The sequence below is a fragment of the Pezoporus flaviventris genome, unplaced genomic scaffold, assembly GCF_033815535.1.
Source record: "Pezoporus flaviventris isolate CSIRO_AGI_PZ_B2104156 unplaced genomic scaffold, CSIRO_AGI_Pfla_v1 ptg000129l, whole genome shotgun sequence".
Lineage (NCBI taxonomy): Eukaryota > Metazoa > Chordata > Aves > Psittaciformes > Psittacidae > Pezoporus > Pezoporus flaviventris.
Window position 1 is genome coordinate 4,130,653 of NW_026892677.1, and position 21,600 is coordinate 4,152,252.

The 21,600-nt window shown below is 41.9% G+C and overlaps 1 protein-coding gene across 1 annotated transcript; it reads right to left on the bottom strand.

The window, feature by feature from the left end:
* Positions 1 to 268: 268 nt before the first annotated feature.
* On the bottom strand, positions 269 to 21,075 carry ABRAXAS2 (abraxas 2, BRISC complex subunit). The gene is made up of 9 exons (XM_061478621.1): positions 20,955 to 21,075; positions 19,670 to 19,760; positions 16,388 to 16,424; positions 13,952 to 14,018; positions 11,547 to 11,737; positions 10,710 to 10,829; positions 9,966 to 10,050; positions 7,839 to 7,953; positions 269 to 2,505 (listed from the first exon to the last, which is right to left on the bottom strand). The coding sequence occupies exons 1-9, from the start codon at positions 21,024 to 21,026 to the stop codon at positions 2,039 to 2,041; spliced, it is 1,245 nt and encodes a 414-aa protein (XP_061334605.1). The 5' UTR covers positions 21,027 to 21,075; the 3' UTR covers positions 269 to 2,038.
* Positions 21,076 to 21,600: the final 525 nt, after the last annotated feature.

The window sequence follows — 21,600 nt, forward strand, 5'->3', positions numbered from 1 at the left end:
GTCCCTGCCCATAGTAGGGGGTTGGAACGAGATGATGTTAAAGTCCTTTCCAACCCAAACCGTTCTAGGATTCTAATACATTTTTTGTTATTAAAAGCTTCAGAACTCAAGAATCTTTGTATTAACGTGATCACTTATGGCAGGAATGTAATACGCACGGTGTGGCGCTGCCCTCTCCCCCTTCCATCAAATCCCCGTCTGTGCTCTCCCAAACCATCCGTTTTGAGCTGTGCTCCAGCACGGAACCTGACAAAGAGTAAAATATAAGTTACAGGATTAAATAAGATTTTATTGTCACATTGAACTGCTTTGTCAGAGATGTACATTTTGCAGGTTTCTGTGCGGAATAAAACTTAAGAGACGGCAGCTGCCATCTTGTCAATCCTGATTTCAACACACACACGGACACCACCTGGACCACGGGCGCCAGCACAGAGCCAGTGGTAACAGCAGAGCAAGTTCTCTGTTCAATGGATTGCAACGCTCCAACAGAAAATGCATCAAGTTAAGGCTAATGAGAATAATGTCAAAGAGTTAAACCAGCCCACGAGATGTTTAAAGGTGGAAGCACTCAAGAGAAGAGCGGCAACTCGAACACCTCAGGTTTTCCATCTGCTTGATTTAGTACAGGTAAGAGAGGCTAATGGACAGACTTGTGCCTACATATACAATCCATACTGACATTGTAGGCTTTTGTAAATCCAATATATTGCAACTTTGAAGCAACTGCTTTGTTGTTCTGGGTGTAAACCAAAGAAGTGGCTATTTACCCCCCCCCCGCAAAGCAATAAATGCTTACATGACCTCATCTTAAAATGTGTGGTTTCCCATTGACAGATCAGGGATAGAGTCCAATAATACAAACATCTCAGTGGCACGATTTCACATGTTTTGGGCAACGTTAGCATACAAGCAGTACTTAAATAAAAGTAAGTGCATCCAAACATGAAAGTCTCCAAATATACCACACTTCATTTATCCCAATTTTCTGATAAGAGCTGTAATTCCAATCAAAATAGTCATTTACATGTTCCACCCAAAGGAAAAGAGGTAATAAACCCAGGGGACTCTCCACCCAACCGTCTCCTACCTGTCCCCTATGTATTACATAAAATAACTCATCTAGGAGCATAAATCCAATACTCAGATGCACATAAAATGCGAGAAGCAGCCTCTGATGTTTGTAATTTGCAGACTCCAAAGTCCACTCCTGATGGAATTAACTACTTCTCTCAGTCATTTACTCCTGTATGTGCACTCGGTGTTGATGCTAATGTAACAAATGAGACAAGAAATGAGGCTTAGTGTGGCATAAAGTCACTGTAAACCCAGCAGAACCAGAGGAATTCTATTCATGACATTCATTTGGATGATTTACCAGTCGTCCCACCCCCCCAAAAAAACACCCTTTACAGGAAAAAAGGCAACCATCAGTTGAAGTGAGACACACATTCTGCTAGTAAAAAAAGTGGAAACAAACCCCTTCTCTGTTCAAAGAGCATGCCAATAAAAGAAGGTCGACCACATCTCCTCCCATCAGGCTTCTCAGGATTATCAGAACTTCTTTGCTTGCAAAGGCCAATTTGGCTTACCATAGAAAGCTATTCTGAAGGCGGCTGATACATGTATTCCCTTTCCAAACTGAAAATTCAAGGCATGATAGTGCAAGAGGTAAGTTTTGATTTGAGAACATTATTTGTAGACTAACTGTGCTTAGTTACTACATCCCAATTTATCGTCTTAAAGAAAATACGGCAACAAAAGCTACAAGATCTCTATAAATCTCATCAGTTTGCCTAAATTTACCAGTACATCCATGAAGCTCATCAGTATTAGTACAACTTGATTATCCTAATGATTCCATTATAAAACTTGCAAAATGTATCACAAGGTGAATAAACCCTCTAGTGCAAGTCTTCTACATGTTGTGTGCACAGTTAAATCCCGTGTAGTTCATTTCCTCCAGGTTAAATCCCCAAAATCTCTCGGTAACAACTGTGAAAAAACAGTGTCATGTGGATTTTTAACCCCCTCCCCATCAAATCTGAGATGTTTGAGTGTTCCTGGAGTCACCATCAGGATGTGGTGAAGGTCGGGAATCTCTTGTCTGTGAGTATTCACTGTCAGAGGACTCTGCAGGTTCAAGCAAGTTTTCATAATCACTGTCTTCTGATTCATCAACATTGTCACCAACCGCTCTTTGGGAAGATGGCATGGATGCTCCATTACCAGAATATTTCAATCCTGTGTTTGTGGAAACATAACTGGAAGAACCTACTGCTTGAGGTCGAGGCATAAAAACATTGCTTTCTAGGAGACTGGGACCCACAGTACTTTCTTGATTGCTTGCATTGAAATCGGAATAGGGAGGAGGAGGATCGGAGACATCCGGATCTTCAAGCGTGCAGCCTTCCACAGCAAACCCAGTGTAGGACATTCGTGGAACAAACATAGGTTCCAAGTTATCTGTTGGCATCTGCCTGCTTAAAATTGCTTGCTGCATTCCTACAAAAGCAAAGAACATTGGTGTACTTCATGCTTACTTTGCAATATGCTTTACATAATCTAGGTGTAACACAGCACACCCTGCCCTTAGCTGTTCTCTCTCTTGCTGGCTGGTTGTTGTTATTAAATGCTCATCCCTGGCATTGCTTTCAAACTCCAGCACTGGATATTTTCCTCTCAGTCTCCACTATTCATCCTTCACAATTCTGATTTCTACATTGATGACTACATAAGACACTAACCATCATCTTACATCTTGCTTCTTACTAACTACATTGTCCTTTGAGCTTGACAAAGAGTACCTTCCCTAAATTTAGCAGGGCACCCATGACACTCATCAATATTAGCACAACTTCATTATCCCAGTGATCCCATTTCAAAACCAAAAGATGACAGAAAGCAAATTCTACCCAAGAGCAAGTGTGCTACATTGTTATGGGCACAGTCATCCTGTACAGTTCATTTCCTCCAGTTTAACTCCCCTGAAAGCACAGCTACAAGAAGTGTCCATAACCTGCTGCTCTTTCCACCTCATCCTCTCTCTGTATTTCTCTGTTCCTTCTCTCATCAAAAAGTAGCTCTGCCAGGTCTCACTGTGCTGCTTGTCCTGGTTTCAGCTGGCAGAGTTAATTCTCTTCCTAGTAGCTGCTGCAGTGCTGTGCTTGGGGTTTAGTCTGAGAACAATGCTGATAACACACTGATGGTTTAGTTGCTGTTAAGTAGTGCTGACCCTAATCAAGCATTTTTCAGTCTCTCATTCTCTGGGGGGGGGGGGGGGGGGGCAGAAGAAGCTGGGAAGGAGCACAGCTAGGATCTAAGCTAGCCAAAGGGGTATTCCATACCACAGCACGTTATGCCCAGTATAGAAACTGGGGGGAGTTGGTCAGGAGGGGCTGATCACTGCTTGGGGACTAGAATGGGTCAGTGGGTGCTGAGCAACTGTATTGTGCATCACTTGTGATTTAGGTTATAAATGTTCATTTCTCCTTTTTTTTTTGTTCCCTATTATCAATGATCTTATTATTATTATTTCTATTATTATATTTTACTTTATTTCAATTATTAAATTGTTAAATTTCAATTATTAAACTCTTGAAACACACAGGTTTTACCTTCTTGCAATTCTCCTCCTCATCCTACCAGAGGTGAGGTTGAGCAAGTGGCTGTGTGGTACTTATTTGACACCTGGGCTTAAACCAGGTCACTGCTCCTCCCCACCTATGTCTTACTCAGTACAGAAAGCTTGTTTCACTTTCAATCAGACCATAATCAGCTTCTGCTGCTGATGTTACATCTTGTAAATCACACTGTGTACTTTCTCTTACAATGCCCCTTGTGTGCTCATGAGCACCAGCAAAGAAGTTCCTTGTCATCTCCCCTCAAATCAGTGTATTAAAAGCTTGCCCTCCCAGTATCTGTGATGAGACTACCATGTATCATGCTTACCTTCTGATAGCATAAAAAAGTCTATACTCCCATAACTCAGATTTCCAATTAGCTAGCTTAGCAAGACTCATCCTTTGAAGCTGTGTTTCTATAGCCCTGGCACAGCAATCCACAATCAGGGCTCTGGCACTACTGTAACACTGCTATGTTGTTTGCTGTACCTGGAAAAGCTGGACACCATCACTGATATTTGCTCCCTATGAAAGGCCACACATAATGGGTAAAACTACCACTTCCACATTTTGATTTCTATTTAAGTAATTGTACAGTTAGACAGTGGCTATAAATATTGTTTTCCACTAAGGACAGGGGCTCTTTCCAAGCCATGTGATGTTAACAATTAAAGCAAGAGCAAAAGCCACAGGTATGTGTTGCCTTTAAGGATTTCACAGCACCTCCATGTTTCATAAGGAATAGACAGTAATATAAGCACTGTGAGGCTAAAAATAAATAGCTGAAGAACTGGTTAAAGAACAACTGCAATGGACTCATCAAGATGAAGCTCCCACAGCTCTGCACCAGAACTATACTCACATTAACCACCTAAATGATGGAATTTAATCAGTACATGCTTATTAAAATTAGATGGCACCATGCTAGTAATAGCTGCAAGTGAATCAGAGCAGGAATTTGAGCTTAAATGAGATGATTTAGACAATCATTTCAGGAAGACAAGCACAGGAATAATGAACTGCACGACCTGCAAGATGAGGAACTATGACATCCTTCTGCAGCTTTAGTGGTGATTTATGTATGCTATGAATCTCAACATGCATTAAGCGTGCTCAGTTGTTGAGAAACAGTATTATTTCAGTATGTACTGCAATGGTTAGGACTACAACTGGGATACTGCATCTCATTTTGAACAACACAATTTAGTAGGGAAAAGATGGAGGAACTCTATAAAAGAAAAGGACTCGTTAGAAGTCCAGATATCACAGAATCAGACCGCAGTTTGGGTTGGAAGGGACCCCCAAAGGGCATCTAGTCCAAGCCCCCTGCAATAAGCAGAGACATCTTCATCTAGATCATGACCTAAGAGGAAAGACTGCAATAAGAGGGATATTATGAGAAGACTGAGGAGGCAGTTTCAGTCTTCAAATGTATGTAAGAGGCTGCTGTGGAAAGGCAAGCAGAAAGCTGCTTGAATTAGAGGAGTATACATTAGACATAAGCAGAAACTTCCTTGTAGGAGGGTTTCTTCAGCACTAGGAGATACTGATGTTTTAGACTGGTTTCTGACTGGTTATTAACCTCCAAACATCTGTCAGAATTGACACCTGTATGTGTAAAGGTGCCTTGCAGATAGGGGATAGACTTACTGCAACACCATAGTTATGGAAAAGGCAAAAAACAAGGCTGAAGAGTTCCTTTAGTCAAGTCATTCCCTTCAGGAATAAAAATTCCCTCAAGTGGCTATGTAACAGCCTCCATTTCTGGTCCACAATACAGGAACTGGGAGATTTCCTGGCACCTGGGCAGTGCATGGCACATACTATCCCCTCAAACATGCTTACTACACACACAAAATCATTTCAGTGATGTGGCAAGTAAAGTCTAAGCTGCCTTTCATGCAGGAGTGTTAAAGTCATAACCTGGTAACCAAAAACTCAGAAGAATAACAAGCTTTCCCACACCACCACCACAGGAATTTGAATCCCTTTCCCTCCAGCTCAGGGAATGATTAAGTGGAAAATTAACTCCCTAAACCCAAGGAACCTGAGAAAAGGGAGAGAACAGAAGGCCAGCTTCAGTATTTAGCTACTCACAGCTAAAAATACTGCCAGGATCCAAGCTGCCTGTTTTCTTGGTTCAGCCCTCTCACATGATTTTCTGCTCTGGCATAAATTTTCAGTGCAGCATTTGCATCTTTGCTGGTAGCACCTAGAGGCTAGCACCGACTGCTCTTCCTCTTCCTCCCCCATCTTTTGCCATATGGGCTGGGATCAGCTCCAGTCACACTAAATACCCAGCTCTATTCCTCACTCGCACATGTAGTAGCAGTTCCCTGGCTGTTTTATCTACAGCCAAGCAGGAAACAGCAGTGACTCATGCCACTTCCACCTTTCACATGGGCTGTGGTTGATGCTGCCTCTTCACCTTATCTCTGAGGTTCAGAGAAGGAAGAACCTGGGCTGACAGGTCAAACTCTGCTCTGAAATGCTCGTGATCACAGGAGAAAACAGCCAGTTATAGCAGCAGAGGGGCCTACTGTACAGTTTAGGGTGTTAACCCATCTTTCAGTCTGAGATATATCTTTAGGTAACAAGATAAACAGATAAAAACCATCCTGTAGCTAAAATGTCAACGGTTATTTGCTTATCATTTCAACACAAAGAAGAAAGAGGCAGTGTTTGTTAAAGTTATGTGCTTTTTTGCCTATCCTTTGCTTCTACTCTCCACCTTCAGCCTTCCCTTACACTCACAAATTAAAGTAGATCAGCAATACTTCCATGGCAAGGGCCAGGCTCTTCACAAAAACCTATCTACTGCTAAGCAAAAGTCCCTTGAAGCCACATTCCATTTCTAGGAAGGACAAAGCAACCAGCCAAGTATGTTCACTCAACAGGTCCCACTGATACAGAAAATCACGGAGCAGCAAAAGAGGGTGAATATACATCTAGTACTGCCTCTCCCTACCAGTCCTGAATGCATATTTTGAAAGCATGTATTGTTAATCCAAAATGCAGAATCAACCCTAATAAAACCATGGATTTTTAATGGGACTTACTTGCACCATGGAAACTTAAACCCAATCAACTTGATACTAACATAGGTCTTCAAAGCACAGCAGGAGTATAGTTTCTGCATTCAGACCTTCACTAGAATTACTGTACAGATTGTACTGCCTTGAATAAATTACTGCATACATATTATCTTGAATAAAAAATTACTCAATTCAGCTTCCCTCAACACACTGGCTATAGAGAGTAGCTATAAACCTGCAAGAAGGACATTATTTCTATAGTTTCATGGACTTAAAAGTACTATAGACTGAAATTCCTACCCATGATGATATGGTACTTGAAATAGGCAGGTGAAGTCCAACACTATTCTACATTTAAATAGTTTCTTCCGCTTTCTAGCAGATACTCCTGAAGACACAAATGACTTCAAAATAGACTTTTGGAAAGATTTAGCTTAACATTGAGAAGTGGTCATGTTCTTCACTAAGTCAGCAAATAATGCAAAAATGCTAAGTTAGGATTCAGTGACTATGAAGTGGGAGAAAAGGATAAAAATGCAGATGCTCTAAATCAGTGCTGAAAGACCCAATACAACCACTGACAGCTACAAGGTCAAAACGCAGCTAGACAGCACTTGAGATGACCTATACCAATGTTCATCACTCATGCACTCATTGTCCTTCATGCAGTTTGTCTGGTGTCCAGTAACAGAACTGATCTCTAACTTCATTAATGCTGGGCTCATATCTGGGGATAGGAAAAGGGAATAAAGATTTCAAAAAGCCACTGATAGCTGCTGGCCTGTGAACACAATACCCTGTTCTCCATGAAATACTGCAAATGGAATCTCTCCAGTGTTTAGCTTTGCTTTTTCCATTCATGGCTTTGCTCCACTTTTCCTTTCCTACAACTGATGTTTTCCTCTGTTAGTTCCAGAACTGACTTATTTGTTCTTTCTCTATAGCTCTCTCCTATGTTTAAAGTTTATTCACACTGGATGACTCCTACAGACACACCTGAAGTACACGTCCTTTCACACTTCAGTTATCACTCAGTGTAAATCCATCCTATACCCATCCCAATGTGATTTACTTTTCCTTTTGCTATGAGCTATCAAGAATACAACTCAAAATAATTCCACAAGATATTCTGTCCTTACAACATCTACTTCCGAAACAAAAGAAGTAAAAGGCAACTTACTTATTTCTTGCTCCTTTTCGCTTTTCTTCTGTGCGATTTGCCTTTTTAACTTGTCTACTTCAGCTTGAAAAGATTCAACCACACGTTCACTTTTCTCTACATCTATACATACTGCCTAGGAGAAAACATAAAGATATGCAAAGATATTGCAAAAATACAGGAAAGACTTTCATGACCACATTAATAAAGCTATTACCAGACAAGAAACCATTCAAAGCACAAAACTAAGAGCAGGAGATAACTATATCACAGCATAATACTCAACCTGAAGATGGGATTCTTCACTGGCTGTTGCCAATTCCCAACTGCTGCACAATAGGAAAAGCATTTCCAAATAATTCATCATTACAGGAAGATTTATAGCAAGATCCAAACTTAGTTCTTCCTGCTTAGTGCAAGAGACTTTTTAATACACTGTAGTTAGCACAATAACGATAACTATAGTAGCATGATCAAAATGTACTAGACCAAATTTGGACTGAGGTATGAAAAAGTGATTGAGGTATGAAAAAGTTGACTCAAGACAAGTGTTCCAAGCTCATCTCTTGGCTGATATCTCAGGTAAATAAACAAGACCATGGATTTTCAACAAGATTTCCCTATACTGGTTGGAAATTGATGTAAAATGCTCATAGAAGGAACTAAGTTTAAAACCAGCTCTGGATAATAGTGATTTCTAATCTAAACATGTTATAGTGAAGATTTAGTCTTCTGTGGAGATAATAGTTTACTTACTGCCTCAGAAATTCAGTACTGGTCATTATACATATGAACAGTTTTGAAGAGTACACAACTCTAAATGCACTGATGTGTCTTAAACCAGTGCATCTCTACCCATTTACCAGCTCTTCTCCAAAAGGTTACTAGTAGTGATCTTACCTACAAAGCTGAAACACATTAACCATGCTTTCTGCTCAACATCTAATTTTTATAGAAGATTATATAAACCCTCCCAAGTAATTCTTGATGAATATCACATTCCTTATACTAGAAATAAGCAAACTTGTTTGCAGTCTTGTCACATTCTCTGTGAAACAGTCACCTTAAAGATAAGAGTTCCTGGAGTTAGCTAACACCTAAGTTACTTTTAAGCCCTGCAAACAATGCAGAGCAGCACAATTTACACGGTGAAACACAACAAGGTCATAGTTTCAACAGGTAGAAGACAACTCCCTGATTGATGCTGCATTTTCCAGACACTAATGCAAACAGCAGCAAGAGCATGAAAGGATGTACGTGCTCTTGGCAAAAACAACCTTACAGAATGCCATTAGCTAATGGGACAGACCTCTGACAATAAACGTGCATGCCTCCTGAAGCTGGCACAAAAACTGTCTCCCTTCCTATTGCGAGCTGCTCACCTTACAAGGCAGGGTAGAAAGTAGCAACCTCCATCAATAAATAGTAGTTCTCCAGTGCAAGGTCAGGGGATGGTTGGAGGAATTACTATCTTGCTCTCTCCTACATGTGCCAACCAGCAAAGCTGGAGCAGAGACACAAATCCCTCCAGGGCAGATGCAAGGGGAAAGCCTGGAAATAAGCTGTGACTACAGCACAATTAGCAGATGTGTGTGCTCCTGAGGGAGCAGAGCTACGCTGCTCTTCACACAGGACAAGCTGTGAAGTGACAAGCTCACATTTAGTAGATTTGACACTCCAGGCACTTTCAGATGCTTTGCCACATTTGGAGCAGGATTCACTCATGTTCTACACAAAACATTCACAAGTTTTAACTAACAGATGGAGCTCTTTGCTGCATGCTACATACTAAGAGCCAGGAGTCATTTTTAAACTGAGACAGGCAAGCCTTTAAACCTGTGCAAATCCCCACAGCCTTCAGCAAGGCTTTTCTTCAACACATACTCTTAAAAATAGCTGATGTCTCCCAGAAATCCCTGAGCATTAAATCATTCTCACTTGCAAAAGAGAAAGAATTGGTGCTATTTAGATCAACCACTTCTACAGCAGCCTTTGCAAATGCACACATTAAATAGAACCTGACATATTTCATCATTAGTCAGACATTTTCCTACAGTTCACGATGAAGTATGAGCTCTAACCACTCCTGGTTTAGCCAAACAAAAGACACCACATCCAGAGTGAGCAATATTAACTGCAGGAAGTTACCTGTACTTTTTCCTGAAGTGCATTATAAACCTGATAGATAGCCCTGATGTCCTTCATCACTCCATCTTTGTCAAAAAAGTCAGTACTAAAAAAGAAGCAGAAATCATTAGTCAGAAAAGCCAACACAAGGTTCCAGCTCATGCTGCCTGTGAATTGCCTGTGAATATATATAGCTACATATAAAAAATGTATTTTATGTTACATTGCTAAAAAAATACCATACCCTCAAGAACCAAAATTGGACAGCAGCATATTCAACACCAAAAATTCCTTCTGGATCAAGAAAGTTCCATTTGATGAGACTGAACTTGTGCAGAAATCTTTAAGCTTGTATAATGTCACTGTTAACAGTCAGAAGAGCTACTTCAATGCTGCATTTACAGCATTTAGTTAGAACTACTTAAGAAAAAGAAGAAGATTTCAACACTCCCAAGTCAGAGTTCAAGTTTTAAACTGAGATTGCACACACAATTCTTTGGAGGGGGTGTGGGTGGAAATAAACCAAGGAACTCCCAACCACAAAGCCCACAGCATCAACTGGCCATAGGAACTCCACTTTTTAGATCAGTGCACTGAATCCTCTTTGTTCTAAAAGATTCAATTCTAAGCAGGAAAAAAGCACACTAGAGCTGACCATTTTCCTCCAGTACTATTTTTGTCCTGCTTGAAATGGGTATTTGTAGTGGATGGCACAGAAGGTAGAGCTTGATGCCTGCACTTCATTTGCAAAGGAAAAGTCCTTACCCGTGTTCCTTAATAACTTTGGCATAACTCTGAGAAGTATTTGGCACTGAAGAAACTTTGTATTCCTGTTGACTAGTGTTGCCTAGATTTGGAATAGTAAGTGACACTCTTTGATTATACCTGCAGAGAAAGTGCAGAAAGACTTCTTAATTCATATTCAAAAGATTATTTACAATAACCTTGGTATCATTATCCCACCTGTCTGATGATCACACGTCATCTACGTTTAAAGCTTCTGTGTTAGGTTTATTAGAAAAGCTGCTAAATATTACGTGTCATGGTCAAAATAAACACATGATCAGCTCCCTTGAGATGAACCTACCTCTGTGCCTTTTAAAACCTTTTAACTGTGCATTCAAACTACCACAGATACAAGAGTGAAGCTACAGTCAGGTCTATTATAATAAACATAGTACTGACACCTGATTTCTCTTAAGAATATTTTGTTACTGTTGTTGTCTGAAGATTTAAAGACTGAAAAGAATTTTTGCTCATCCCAAAACTTTAATTTATTACTTGCACAGGAAAAATAACTCAACTGTCTTAGAATCCCAGAATGGCTTGGGTTGGAAAGGACCTTATGCTCATCCAGTTGCAACCCCCTACCATGGGCAGGGATGCCACACACTAGACCATGCAGCTGAAGGCTCTGTCCAGCCTGGCCTTGAGCACTGCCAGGGATCCCTAACAATTGGACACCAAAACATCACTTGGCAAACACAAAGCCTTCTTTATGTGGAAAGAGACTGTACAAACTCCAAAACAGTTCAGAGTATAAAGAATAGCAAGAAAAAGCAGAGCAAAACATGAGGATTGGTTCATACACAGATTACTTACCTTCTGTTTGGTCTAAAAAGCACATATTCTAAAGCATGTGTTGAGTTATTTGCAGTGGAAATGAAGCTGAAGAGGAGGAAGACAAGATCAGGCACTCCAAGAATATGGGTCAGCTGTTTATGGATGATGTGTTCTCTATATGACATTTGCTGCTGAGTGTTTCTCCTAAATCTGTACCACCCAATAACGTTCTGTAATGAATTACATCAGAAATAAAACAAAGGATTAACTGAGAGACAGAGATTTACCTTCTGATGATGAAGTTGCTGAAACTCTGCTATCATGTGAATTAGCCAATAGCTTTATTACAACAAAATCAGCCTGAATTACTACAGGTTTGCACCTATTAACCTGAAACAAGTGACATCTTATTACAACATGCCTACTTACAGCTCCACCTTACTGTGCTACAAACACCCAAGTGCTATTCAAGATCCCACTGCCAATATCCTTCAACTGTCTCATTTTAGCAACAAAACCTTGGAGCATCTTCACCTTATTAGACTCAAGCTGTTTTCACACACAGCAGATGTGGGTTTTCTGTAGCACTACATATTTCAACTGCCTATTCACTTGTATTGATTTGTAAGGCATTTCCAGTGCTTCACAAACATGTTTGCAAACTCATGGCTGCTGATGAAACACATGGGACTAATCTGCTGTGTGCAATAAAATTATCTCCTTGTGTGTTGAATTGTGAAAGATTCTTACGCAGATCAGATAAGATCCATTCTAATTCCATGATTATATTGTATACAACACGTATTGAGCTCCTTTCCTTCATGCAAATTAACATTTAATTGAAGAGATTAATGAAAGCAGATACCTCATGAGCAATGTGGGTTAGGAAGAGTCCCAGGAATAGGTACTATCATGTAGTGATGTATTAAGACTGCATATATATATATATATATTCAGTGGAATAGAGCAGATTCTAGATCTTCTACATCTTGCCAGAGCCTCCCTGCAAGGTAGGTTCTACCACAGTAAAATTCAACTGAAAACTAGTGGGAGACAGTTTCTACTTGTCTTTTGCCTGGTCTCCTGAAATGGGAATTTAATATGGTGCTCTAGAATACAGTTATGGGGTTACAGAATTCGGGATCTGAGACTGGCAACTCACTCCATCATCAGCATATAGACATACATGTCTGTATGTATAAACAGACTCACAAACCACCTATGTACTCAGCATAAATGTTATTATACACAGAGGAGTTCATTCTGAGAGCACTTGCTGGAAGAAACAGACAAGAAAGCAGCATTACAATCATCCGTGTTGCAGAAGTTGCACAGATTGAGGACTTGCTTCCCTAAAGATCCCTCCTCCTTGTCTGCAAGCAAAAGTGAACAGAAAGTAGACTGCAAATGCAATTAGCAATTGAGCAATGCTTTGCATAACGATTTACACAGTAGGCATTCTCACTCAGAGGAGTAACAGTTACACTTGAGTCGCCTGTAGGGGACAGAAATCCCTAGAGTTGGCCATGCCTTGATAGTTTGCTACTACTGTAACACAACCAGCAGTGCTACGAGCAGATGGAACGATGTTGGTTTGCTGCTGCTTAGTAAAAATGAACTGAACAAGAACAAAGGTCTTGTTTTAATCCCCCTTACCTTGTACTAGCTGTGGCACTAACCAGACCTCATCAGCCAAACTCATGTACTAGATGCTTTCCTGCTGGGTCTAACAAGGTCCACAAGTTGCCATAAATTGAACCATGCAAGTTGTCATCCATCTTTTTACTGGTGGATTCACTTCACTGCCTGAGAAATCACATCTTCAGCTCTGCTCTTTGATGTATTAGTTCAGAACTTCTGAATCAGTTATTCAGTAAGCAGAAAGACAGTGCATTACAAGTGTGGAAGAAAACCTTGAAAAAAGGTTTGATTCTTCTCCATATAGCTCCTAAAATTGAATCTTCTTAATACTAGTTGTGCTACTAACAACATACACATGATGTAAAGCTATGACAGCACCCAGCATAACTGATAGAACAGTTTGGCCAGTTTAAACCTGACAGGGCAAGAACAGCAATTATCATTGCAACTCTTTAAAACAAATTATTTAGAGCAGGTTTTCAAGTCAGCTACATCTTGCTTGGTTTCAGCAGTGGAGGACACAATCACTATGCTCCATGTGTAGCTCAGAAATGAGTGGGTTATTACCAGCCCTTCACTTTTGGAAATACAAGCTTAAATCCTTTGCATTTCTTCAGGGAATTGAGACATTACCCCCACCTAAGTACCACAAATCCAACTGCCGTGCAGAATAAACCTTGGATCAAACTAAACCATTAAATTTGTGAATGAAGGTATTGCTTCTAGTTAGCTACCTTGGTTTTCCAAACCCATCTTCTAGTTATAGGCTCTACTGACCAGAAGGAGGAAAAGATAGAACTTACTTTTCTTCGGTCTTTAAGAATCCTGTCCAAACTCTCCTCATTAACCTTGCCTGCATAGTCATAAAAGCTTGAACCAAAAAGGAAGAGAGAAAGGTAGGTACATAGTTTACACACACATATTATACATAATTTATACTGTTCTTCAAAGAGATGACATTCTGTACATTGCAAAGCGGCTTCTATAGGTTCACCTTTATCAACATAGGTCAGTATTCACACCACCTACTTGGGACATCTGACTGGTGCCATATAGAGCACAGTTAGAAGCCTTGGTTTGAACAGAGACAGTTGCTTACAGAGGAAGGTGCAGAGCATTGCAATTAGATGCGTAAGAGTAGCTGGAGCAAAAACTCTAACCACTTTTAAACCACTAATAATGAAATACAAGAGGCCTGTAATTATTAGGTTTAAAATGCTTTCATTGCACACATTTGTTAGGTGCCCAGTATTTCCCTGGCAGTCCCTACAACAAGGAGCATGTACGTCATGGACTGTGTCATTTCATTTTGACCAGCATCCTGCTTTGAGAAGGAGGTCTCCCTGCCAAAGAAGAAAGGAAAGCAGAGCCATTTTCATGCAGTTACAGATCAATTTCTTGAGCTCCACTCCTGCAATTACACTCATATGACTGGACCCTTGTAGCCAAAGCAGCTATCCCGAGGTCAGCAAGAACCCAAAGTATCACCATCTATCCATATGGCTCTGCTTATGAACCCCAGACCCAACCCCTAAGGTGTTACTCTGAGGCCAAGAGAGATTTCAGAATTTATAAATCTATCTACACAGGTTTATAAATTCAAGTAGATCACACTTCCTGAGCAAAGGGAAAACACCTGAAAATCAGTTCCTCCCTCACTTACCTGCCAAGTCCTCAGTCTCTTTCAAGAGCTGATATCACTAACAGCTAAAGCAGTGCAGGAAAACACTCTGGTTTAGAGGTCTATGATCTCAACTCTTGAGTGTGGGGGATAAAAGAAACACAACAGAAAATCCTAAGCTCAGTACTTGGCTGGTAAACAAGGGTGGAAATAAGATTTGTTCCAAGTTCTTGTGAATCTTAAGGCTGCAATTAATTACTAATTTGAGATACTACATAACATTTGCATAACCTTTTCAATTCATGCTCACAGTATTTATGCATTGCAGTAAGCAGTGCATACCCAATTCTTCCCCTTCTTATGGGATGAGCAACTAGTACATAACAAAACACCTTCATTTCAGAACTGCACAGAGAAATCAGTCCTTTTAAAATCCTTCCTTCTTATTCAGCTCTCACGTGCTGGTAAAAGCACTGGAACCAAGCCTGTTATTCTCAACATCAGCAGTGCCAGTTTACAGGAACACAGTGGATGAGCATTAGGCCTCCTCAGACTGGCTACACTGAAGTCAAAAGGATGAAGCAGAAAGCCCCAAAATCAGCATCTGCTACAACTAACAGAAACCAACAGCCTGTTCCAGTGTTATAAAAGCTCTATGGGCTGTGAGAGTTTCCCCTATGCTCTGAAGTAAATGAATTCATCAGTTTTCTGGTGCAGAAAGCATGCAGTGAAATACAGACTCCTTCCTCCCTCAGCTCAGTTACTAACAACCAATTTCTTGACTGGGAAGAAGCAGTAAATGTGATGGGGTTTGATATGAGCTGCACAAAGGATCCCTGGGAACCACAAAGAGCCTAGGAGAGCCTGGGATGTTATCTTGATGTGGAGAGTCTAGCATTTAAATCACTAGGTTGAGAGTATCCTCTCTGTAATTATCAGACAGCAAATGATAGACTGCAGCTTTTCTTTCTAATGCAACCAATGTCAAGCCTAATATCTAAGGTACTGACTCTTAACTAGTCAGAAATCTCTAAAGAAAGGCAAGAGGAGAGTAATTGGACGCTCCTTTCACAAAGATTAATTGGGAATCCCTTCTAAAAGGAATTTCTAGAGAGCAGTTTAGAAGCCATCACTGTATAACAGTGTACAGGAGATCAGAAGGCAGAAGTAATGAGTAAGCTGAAGGTTCCAGAGTATTAGTTGGTGCAAGTGAACACAACTAACTAGAAAGCAGTCTGTTAACCCAGCAAGTTACTAAGGTGTGTGCCAGGCCCAAGCACAGCTAAGCTAAGACTACAATGATTCAAACTGGTTTTGACATTCACCCTAATTATCAGAGTGGGATGATTTGATCTGATTGCTACACTAACTACATGAGGTGGAAATGCAGAGGGATAGAGCAAAAAGCCCATAGAGGCCACCTTGGCACCCTCTCTAACCTAAGTGCCACTAGAACTATAAACTCACACTTTTATTGCCAGGGTTGGTGCTATTTACATGTATTTCTGTAATACCATCAGATGAGTAAGCAATGCAATGATAGATACATTTCAAATGCTGATATATTTCAGTCTTTATATTCTGCAGGCACCCCAGGAAGACAACAGAAAATGCTTACCTAAAGAGTTTTGAACAAGGCTCATGGTTGTGGATTTCTGCAACAAACAAACAAAAAAGAGACATATGTCCAAGTGCTGAAGGTAAAGAGGAATTCCAGGGGCAAATCTTGCATGAACCTTCCACATCACAGCTACTGAGCAAATAAACATTTGTGTCACACCACACACTGCCCTTAATGTCTCAACAAGACCTGATGACACAGCACCAGACCTGGAAAACAAACTTCTCTTTCTAAGCTACTTTAACAGTGAGCAAGACAGACACTTGTTCAGATACACCCAGATCTATCTGAGCCTCAAATACACACTTTGGGTATTATTTTATACTTGTGAACTCCTCACAAAGACATTTATGATTTTTTTTTTTCTTTCTCATACACCTTTCCACAACAGTTTTCTTCCTTTTATATACACTGTTTATGACAACAGCAATGAATAAAAGGGATGGGGGGAAGGGAGCCACTGAAACATTATACACTGGAGTATTTATGAGGCAAAGCAAATAGAATCTATGATGAGAAAAGGGGCTAAACATCACTCCAAAAGAGCTGCAATTTCTGATGCTGTTATATGAAGATTTAAGAAGTCATTAAAAGGCAGAATATTTTACATTGAAGAGGTTGTAATAAATGCAAATATAATAAAATTAATAACATGTAATAATGTAATAATTCAGAGAATCCCAGACTGGTTTGGGCTGGAAGGGACCTTAAAGCTCATCCAGTTCCAACAGGAGCAAAGAGCCAATCCACATCATCTCTTTAACACCAAGCATGACTTACAGATATTTTGTGGTATTTAATACTTCTTTTAAGCTCTCTTCTACTCTTTTTACCAAATACAGTTTGTCATTTATTAGTTTATCATTTATTCTCATTAGTATACCTCAATCACATAACTTTTGTCTGAAACTGTATTTGCTCGGCCTGAACAGTACTTCTGTAGCAATATTACTTCAAGCTCTGATATTAGAACTCCACTGGAGTGTTTGGCAACAACTTTGTGTTCAGACTCTTCCTTCCTGGAGGGTGAGTCAACCACAAGCTGCTCTGAAAGGCAAAGCCTGCTCATCACTGCAGCCTCAGCACAGGCAGAATCACAGCTTCCAGGAACAACAGGATATACACGTGAGCATCTCAGCATATTTAGCCACTGTCAAAACAAGGCCCTGAACACCCATGGCAGGCGTACTGCTGATAAACTGCATTCCAACTGGCAAGAGCTCCTCATGATGCTGCTGTTGGAACTACTGACTGACTTTATTTAGTTGTTAGGAAGGAATTCTTCCCTGTGAGGGTGCTGAGGCACTGGCACAGAGTGCCCAGAGAAGCTGTGGCTGCCCCATCCCTGGCAGTGTTCAAGGCCAGGGTGGACACAGGGGCTTGGAGCAAGCTGCTCTAGTGGAAGGTGTCCCTGCCCGTGGCAGGGGCGTGGAACTGAATGAGCTTTAAGCTCCTTTCCAACACAAAACAGGTTGGGATTCTATGAAATGTTTCTAAGTGTAATCAACCCCATTACTTCCACACTGGCATCCAGGAACCTGTGGAAACAATCTGCTAAACAAAATCAGCAAGTGTAATACTCCAGCTTAGACCAACCCCTTCCAGCAAATACATTGACTACAACAACTGAGAGTACATACTTGAATCTTGGGCTATTATGTTGCTACACGGACCTTGCGCTTTGAAAAACAGGAAGCACGAAGCCTACTGCTCAGATTGCATGAAGCAGCTATCATTCAACATTAAAGTTTTGCATACTGATTTACTTTTATATACATATATAAAATACATACATATTTTTATATACATCTGCTATATATATATATAGACACATATGTACTCAAACAGCACCACTGAGCCTTGAGACAACAGACACATAAGGATATTAAAACTCATCTGTGTCAATGCCACAAAACTGTCAATCCCAGTTCACAAGTGGAACTGGGAATTCAGGAGTTAATGTCAATGGATAAATACTGAAGTAAAAATTTGGTAAACAAAAAACACAAGCAGCAGATCTGCTGGGTCAGACATTCCATTCCAGATATTAACTGTAACCAAGGATGTGACAAAAGTTATCTAACAAGGGAGTAACTTTCAACACCACAAACACTTGGTTTATGAAACCATACTGAGGCTGCCAGTCGTAAGAGTGCTGTATCACACTGCCAACAACTCAGAGCAGTTATCACTATGTCTGGTTTTGTCTGAGCAGAGCAGTGCTTTGATAGTGATTATATGCCCACAAAACAAATCCCAGGCCTCCGGGTTTTGTGATTTAGCTCAATTGTAACAAGTTGACACTTCACGCTGTCACTGTAGCACCCATGTTTCCTTAGGAATAACTGGAACAGAAAACTACTGCACCTATTGGATTCTTGGATCCACAACCACCACTAATTTAAGGTGGCAAGCATCTGGAGATGCAACAGTGTAGTACACACTGTCCATTAGTTCTGCATCAGAATAACATTGCAGAGTCCATTATGAGCCATTTGTGTATTAGCTCAGCTTTATGCAGACCCTGCTATGTTAGCTGGAATCAGATCCATACAGCCACGTACACACTCAGGTCTTTAAAGAAAGTATTTTAACATTGTGCTGTATATATGTAAACAAAAGGGGCATCTTCATTCAAGGGGTTCCTATTTTCTATAAACCACAGAGCTAAAAACATGCAACAGCTTTTCACTGATGTGTAAAAATATCTACTTCAATGAACAACACAACAGCAAGACCTTAGATCATCTTTTGCTTTTCACAACACCAACTGCATCAGCAATCAGCTGCACAGTCCCTGTATTTAGCAATAAACTACTTGACAATATTCCCTGGTGAATCTTGCTGGGACAGTGCAGGATGTCACCAACCACCAGACATCCATCCAAACCCTCCACTGGAAATCTGCCCTTTCAATGGCAGGAAATCAAGTAATGCATTTTTATATTGAGCACATAATTGTATTTAGGGAACTGACTCTAAGAGGCAACTCCCTGAAGAGCCAAAAGGCAAATGAATAATTTCTCCATCACAAAACACAGATAAATGTCTTCAGTGATCTTTTCTCCATAAAAGGAGACGCATAAAACCCTGTACGCAGCAAAGGACCATTTCCTTCCCTCACATCTCAACCACAAACACACAAATACCGTAGCAAACGTGATTCTGAAAGCCTGAAGCATCTTGGGCTGGTCTCACAAGTAAAATAATTCTCACTGAATTGTGCTGAATATTGAAAAACTGAACTTCTTTAGAGTTTCTCAAAGTTCTGTTACTTACCAATCACTTGCAGGAACTCAGTGTTGCTGATCTGCGAATCGCTAATGCTAAAGGTTTCTTCTTGCCTCACCTCTCCCAGCAGAAATCCTTCCTACAGTTTTAAAGGGAGAAAAAAAAAGACTAAAGATAGAAAAAATACCCACTATCTACATTTGCTTGCTGTAACTTTCTTAGCATTCAATGGAAGAATTCAAACAAAGACTGAGTTTGAAATACATTTCTGAGCTGCAGTAGGTATAACCTGTCCTCAGATTTACAGACCGAGCTGCTTATTTACCAACATCCTTTCACAACAGCTTGTCCAAAACTAATGTTCCACTGAAAGCTTCCATACATAACACAACTCACAAAAGGCAAACACAGGTTATGTAAAGGAGAGCTCTGCCTCCAGTCCCAGCTACACAGGCATACACTGGATGAGGAAGGCACCTGAGCATCCTGCTGTAGTTGAAGATGTCCCTGCTCATTGCAGGGGGGTTAGATGAGTTAGATGGACCAGATGAGCTTTGAAGGTCCTTTCCAACCCAAACCATTCTGTGATGCACAGCACCACTGCTGCTCTGGACCTTCAAAGCTAACGGGAAGTGGTGTTTAGATTACTTATATTTACATCTAGAGATTGAGCTGGACATTGAATAACAGCAGGAATCATAAAACTCACAAGGTAACTCAAAGCCATCTTTTATCTTCCATCCCCTCCCAAAATGAGGAAAGAGCGTAAGCGGGAATCGGGTCCTTTTGGCATAAGCATCGAAAGAGAGGTGCATCGTTTCCTGGTGTAGCGATAAGGGAACAAGCTCAGACCGGAGATCTGTCACCTCCACAAGATTTAGCTTCCGCACTGTAAGCGGGGTGCGTTGCCTGTGCTGCAGAACCAGCGCTCTCACCACACACACTCACGCCGCTTTTCCACACACGTTTTCCTGCCTGGACCCGATTCCCTGCGCGTGAAACGAGAGCCCCGCACCCGCGGAGAGCCCCGCGTCCAGCCCAGAGCTGCCACAGCTGCGCAGGGCAGGCCCCGGCGGGTCTGCGAGTCACACCCCCAACACCCCACCTCCGAACAGGGGGCAGGCGACCCCCGCAGCACCTCCGCGGCGATGGGCACCGCTGTGCCACCGACAACACCACAGCGGGGCCGCTACCGCCAACCGGTACCCGCGGCTGGGGCCCAACCGGCGGCGGCCCGGCCCGGCCCGTTAGCGCTGGAAGGATGAAGCCGAACGCCGTAGCCCCAGAGACGCCCGCCCCGCCGCGCCGGGAAGCGGCAGCCCCCGGAACCTACGTGGTCGGCGCTGCTGTTGGCGCTGTAGTAGCAGACGGAACTGAACGTGTAGCCCGAGATGGAAGCCGCCATGATGGACACCGCCGCCGCCACCGCCGGGCCCACAAGCCACCGCGCGCGCTCGAGGGGCGTCACTTCCTGCAGCGGCGCGGGGCATCATGGGAAATGTAGTTCCTCCTGCAGCCTGAACTGGCTCGGGGCTGGCCGCGTCCACGCAGTGCTGGGGGCCTGCTAGCGACCGGGAATGTGGTGAGGAGTGAGTGAACACCCGCACGTGGTGAGTCCTGTGCAGAGCCTGTTAAAATGAGATCACAGAATCCCAGCCTGGTTCGTGTCGGAAGGGAGCTTAAAGCTCATCCAGCTCCAACCCCTGCCAGGGGCAGGGACACCTTCCACTAGAGCAGCTTGCTCCAAGCTCCTGTGTCCAACCTGGCCTTGAACACTGCCAGGGATGGGGCAGCCACAGCTTCTCTGGGCACCCTGTGCCAGCGCCTCAGCACCCTCCCAGGGAAGAGCTTCTGCCTAAGAGCTCATCTCAGTCTCCCCTCGGGCAGGTTCAAGCCATTCCCCTTGGCCTGTCCCTACAGGCCCTCGTCCCAAGCCCCTCTCCAGCTTTCCTGCAGCCCCTTTAGGCACTGGAGCTGCT